This window comes from Gobio gobio (assembly GCF_949357685.1).
Source record: "Gobio gobio genome assembly, chromosome: 2".
NCBI classification, from domain to species: domain Eukaryota; kingdom Metazoa; phylum Chordata; class Actinopteri; order Cypriniformes; family Gobionidae; genus Gobio; species Gobio gobio.
The window spans coordinates 50,030,974-50,036,973 of NC_137098.1; the positions used below are offsets into that span (position 1 = coordinate 50,030,974).

Genomic DNA, 6,000 nt, shown 5'->3' on the forward strand with positions numbered 1-6,000 from the left:
TTCAGATCGTTAAAATAGGGCCCACAGTGTTTAATCTATAAGATAGTGCTGCACAAAAATCACAATTGTCGATTATTCCCTTGAAATTGTAATTGCGATTATTTATTATGATCACAATTAACATTGAATGATGTTTTGAATAGCTTTATGCCATTTTTTGAAGCGACTGCATGCCATATAGTTATATCAAAATAAACAAGCCCATAACACTCTTCCTGAAAAACTTTTAGATCTTTTCTATAGCATTAAGCCTCAAATGTCAAATATGCATTGGTTTGGGTTCTTTAAATAAAAAAAATAATAAAAAAATGCATGGTATTATAATGTAATAATTATAATGTTATACTAAAACTAATTAAAACAATGGGGGGGAAAACCCTTAACATAACCTGTAGAAAGAAAAAAACACATCTTAAGCACAGAATAATGTAAGTGGATTTTTTTTTTGTAATTGTGCCTTTGAATGATTACATAATTGTGGCATCCATAATTGAACACACGATTACAAATTTGATTAATTGTGCAGCCCTACTATGAGATCACTCCATTCATTTGGCAAGAAGAGAACTGGCCCACCGACTGAGCTGCAAGGTTTTTTTAATTATTATTTCTGTCACCTAATGGAGCATGGGTTGCTACCCACTGTCGCCTTTGGCTTGCTTAGTCAGTGTTTAAAAGAATATTCAGTAATATTATCTATTTGAAACTCAGATGAGAACAAAACTTGAACTCATTAAATGACACTATTGTCATTTACAGCAGAATTTTAAATGTCTCATATTTCATAGCTTGCATCACGGCTTCTGATTCTGTTATTTTTCTGTTTATCAAGCTGCTTTGAAACCAAAAAAAAATAATAAAGTGCTATAGTAAAATTGAAATAAAGTGCTAAAGGTGACCTGACCAAATCCCTGCCCGATTTCTAATTATTTGATGAGAAAACTAAAAAAAGATTGATCATCCGTATTATAGAAAACATCTATCAAAATACATATACATAGGATATGCTCATAGGTTTATCTTTGCCAATGATACTTAATGGAGTTGGCAGTTATGTTTCTATAATTAAAATAGATACAAATGAGACAAAAAAGTATAAAACTATACAATTAATGTAGATATAATCTAGAATAAATTGATCCTAGAATCTGATAAAAAAATGTTCATAGTGAAATGGCTGACTAATTGCAGACTTTGGTGTGTTGGCAAAGAAAGACAGAATGGTTTGAGACGTTGACGTTGATGTGTGATTTTAGGGTATTTTTCTCAGGAGACTTAAATGGGCTATTCACCAACTACAAAAAAATCATTATTTGCACATCCTCATTTCACTCAAAACCTGTTTGACTTTCTTCTGCTGAACACAGAAGATATGCGGTCCAGTGTAGTCAATGGGGGTCTTGTTCTGTGTTCCTCAGAAGAAAGAAATTCTTACAAGTTTGGAATGACAGAGTGAGTAAATGACAGTTTATTCAAAAGGTTCAAAACACACTCCTTTTAATCCCACTAAGGCCTACGACAAATAAGTGAGAGCTGTATCATTTGAGAATTTTCTTTTTTCGGGTTCAGATGAAACAAATGACTCATGTATGCATCTCTTAAAACAAGAATTTCCATTACGGTTTCCTTGAGCTCCTCCAGTGCCAAAGCTTGTTAGATTGCTCAAATCCATTCAGGTCACAATCACAGACCTCACACACAGGAAACTGGGGTGTGGGAGAGGGCAGATCTTCACAAACAAAACACACTCCCATAGAGACAGCCTTAGACCCTCCAGGGGAGGTTGAGCGGTACCTTTAGCTCCCTGCAACAAGCGGCAAGTGCTCCCTGATGTAATCTTTCAAAGAAAGAGTGGAGGAAAGTAGGCTTGTAACTTATAGCAACCAAGAGCCAATGAGAGAGCAGAGGAGGCAGTGCAGCCATGACAATGAGGCAGCAGCAAGACTGCCTCCAACAGCAAACATAAAGCAAAAGCATGGTTATGTTACTGTATACAGTATAATCACTGACCATACCAGATGGAAATACAAGTCAGTAAAAATATAAAGCAAAATATATGCAAAGAATTGTAAATGATTAGAAATTAGCCAAATTAGGGAAAATATGGAATTGTAATAATATATATTAACACTACTGTTTAAAAGTTTAGGGTAAGTTTTTTTTTTAGTTTTTTTTTATATATAGCCTAATAATATTCCGCAAGCATGCATTAAACTGATGAAAAGTGACAGTAAAGACGTTTACAGTGCTGTTAAATAAATGCTGTCTATTCATCAAAGAATCCAGTTTTCACATAAATATTAAGCAGCACCAACGCTATCTCCCGACCAATTCGTACATATTTTACGAGGTGGCTAATTCGTACGAATTTGTACGACCTCACTCGTATGAATTTGTACGTTTTGTCTAAACCCCAGTGACTAGTAGGTTTAGGAGTGGGGTTTGAGGTAGGTCATTCATACGAATTCATAAGAATTTGGCAACTCGTCAAATAAGCACGAATTGCTGTGAGTAACATTGATGATAATTAATGCACTAAATCAACATATTAGACTGATTTCTGAAGGATCATGTGACTGATGGTTGATAAACCATCATTTTAAAATATATTAAAATAGACAACAGTTATTTTATATTGTAACAATGTTTCAAAATATTACTGTTTTACTGTATTTTTGATCAAACAAATGCACCTATATTTACACCTTCACACCTTTTTGGAAAATAAACCACAATATACACTCTAAAAAAAAAGGCTCGTAATCATAGGGGAACCTTTTTTAGTGCTATATAGCACCAATTTTGGTGCTTCAGTGGTTCTTCAGCGGTTCTTCAGAGGTGCTATATAGCACCTTAGTCAAAGAACCGGTGAAGAACCTCTGAAGAACCGCTGAAGAACCACTGAAGCACCAAAATTGGTGCTATATAGCACTAAAAAAGGTTCCCCTATGATTACGAGCCAAGAACCATTTTTGGTGCAATATAGAACCTTTTTTTTTTTAGAGTGTAGTGCAAAACAAAACGGTGAGAATTTGAAGTATGAGTTATGTTTCAATCTCAACAAAATCTCATCCATGCCAGCCAGCTAAACATTTTTTTAAAGTTCTCAAAGCGTAAAAAACACATATACAAGATCAACAAACACAGTCATAAGGCAAGGTATAGTGACAATGCAGCAGTGACAGTTACGTCAACTGGCTCCGGTAGCCATTGGGCCATCTTCATCATTAAGTCCTGTAATAGATATTGTGTCAGACCAGCTGATATAAACAAAACCTCAGCAGCAACTACACAACTGGACACTCGCATACTAGCTCTGAGTGCTGCATGAGAGTACGAGAGATAACGGACAAGGACGAGAGAATCACCTTTGTCACCTTTGCAGCCCTGCCAGCATTATCCATTCATCATCCTCTATCCCCTATCAAAGGCACATATCTTCTCCAACCAAACACACATGCAAGCGGATAAACGGATAAACAGAAGTACCTGTAAGGGATCCAGTCAGATGAGTGTTTGGAGCTCATATCTGAGCGTGTTGAATGGGTTTCGAGCGAAGCGGTGTAGGACAGCAGCAGCGATGCCAACAACAGAGCCCATGCAGCCCAACCATCCCCTGCACTTCTGTCTCCGCTATCTACAGATCTAGTGTCTCTTCCATTCACACAACCCCTGCCTGCAGTCTGCAACGGATCCTTTTCATCATGAGCCGGACTCAGCTGCCTTGCTGTGAATCCAGTTCCCTCGTCATGTGACGTTTGTTCACAATCCCTCGTGTTTTATATTCTTGCGTTCACCTTCACAGCATGTCTCTCGTCATCGCCTTATACGCTGCTCTGTATACTGTGGCTCTCGCTCTCCTCAACTGCGCCTTGTACCGACTGCCTCCTTCCCTCCCCTCTCTCTCGTTTGCTCTCTCTCTTTCAGACCACTGTCATTATAACCGTACACACAGCACACACACTAAGAAGGGGAGAACATATAAGAGTGAATCCCTTTTGTCTAGCTGCTTTGATGCTCCGCTGGTCCATCATCACACACACACACACACGCACACAGATATAGCCTACACACCAGGCTCTGAAAAGCGGGAGCCTCAAATGTGTTTTCTGAACCATGATTTATTCATCGCTTCATTCAGCGCTGGGCTCATTAACATGGGACAGAGCAGCGCAGTTGTAATTGTCTTTGATTTAACATGCTGAATCCAAACCCAGCACACCATTTTGTCTTTGTTTATTGGCTTTCCTCTTTTTTTAGTCCCTTTGGTACTTCACTCAGCTAAATGAGGGTCTGACTTCATATACATATTTTAATATCAGCATTATCACACCACCTTCATTAGCTGCCGCAAAGAACAAAGGTATATGACTATTGTGGAAGTTGTATTTTAATGCTAAAATGTCAAAATGATATTCAGAATTCAAGAACGCTACATGCAATACTTATGCAAAATTTAAGCAAAAATAATGCAACATAATGCCTTTAATCTAAATGAAAAATTATTTTCTTCAGCATCATGTATGGTTTTAAATGATTTGTCCTTCCATATTTGTCTCAAGCGCACTCTTACGAGCCGTTGTGTTTCTCTGTAACATCCTTAAGCAGCCTGAAGCGTATTCTGTTTTACTGTATCAGCTTTCTCATCTTTCCTCTGGACTCCCTCATCTTTCTTAGTGTCACACTTAGTCATGTTGATTTAGCGCACACACATGCTCCTGGTGCTTTGTGTGTGTGTTGATTTTGCTGTTTATATGAACCAGAATATAAGTAAAATCAACAAGGAAACAAGCAAAACTGTGGAGCACATTATTTCAGGAAAGAACCACATCCACATCTCAACTTATTCTGGCCAAAACTGCCTGCTCAGTATAACATGTAAAGTGATCAATCACAATTTGTTTAGGGTACATTTTATGCAATTTAAAGCATGGCAGAAAACCCACTGAAAATAAGTAGAGACATTGGAATGAGATGAAAAAAAAAAAACACCCTATATATTTTTAAATGCATGTTATTGATGTATTGTGAATGACTCATCCACATGTAGATTTAAAAAAATATATATTTTGTGACGTAATTTTTCATCAAAATGTCATAACTGGATCTATTCAGGTGAAAAAGACAGACTTCTCCTGTAAAATGATTGGTGAAGAACATGATGCAGGCCAACAACTCGCTGTGTGATGTAGCCTATAGAATGCAGTTAGAATGCCCATAAAATTCAAGATATCATGGTAAAATTGCCCATGTTTTTGTCTCATATTTACATAATTATATAGTTAAGCACTTTACGAATAACGAGTGCAATATCACACAAGTGACGTTTCTTAATTGCAGTGCAAATGTGTTGATTTAATACAACAGTTCAATAAATAAGTAGTTAATATTGTGTTACACTTTAGACACAATATTGTCTGCTTTTGCTCAATATTGCTAACGAAAATATTACCTAAAGCCAGAGCAGAACTGTTGTGCGTCTCCAAGCAACACATCCCTTTTGAATGAATCTACAAATTACTACATTTGGAAACAAAGATGAAATTCTCAAGGTGAACGCATAGGCTATCTTAAGGCTAAAGGTCTGAAATAAAAAAATCAAGTCAGGAATCTTGGTGTGATTTTGGAGTTAGACCTGAGTTTCAGCAGTCATGTCAAAGCAATAACTAAATCAGCTTACCATCATCTGAAAAATATTGGAAGAATTAGATGCTTTGTTTCCAGGCAAGACTTAGAGAAACTCGTTCATGCTTTTATCACCAGTAGGGTGGACTATTGTAATGGTCTCCTCACCGGCCTTCCCAAAAAGACCATTAGACAGCTGCAGCTCATACAGAACGCTGCTGCCAGGATTCTGAGAAGAACCAGAAAATATGACCATATCACACCAGTCCTCAGGTCTTTACACTGGCTTCCAATTACATTTAGGATCGATTTTAAAGTGCTATTACTTATATATACTTTATATAAATCACTCAATGACCTCAATACATTGCAGAT

The 6,000-nt window shown here is 37.0% G+C and overlaps 1 protein-coding gene across 1 annotated transcript in view; it reads right to left on the reverse strand.

Annotated features, from left to right (window-relative positions):
* tub (TUB bipartite transcription factor) overlaps positions 1–3,863 on the reverse strand; it is a 56,511-nt gene extending 52,648 nt beyond the window's left edge. The window contains exon 1 of the mRNA XM_079810833.1: positions 3,490–3,863. Coding sequence (XP_079666959.1) covers positions 3,490–3,527 — 38 coding nt within the window. The 5' untranslated portion in view covers positions 3,528–3,863. The remainder of the gene's footprint in view (positions 1–3,489) is intronic.
* Between the last annotated feature and the right edge of the window lie 2,137 nt (positions 3,864–6,000).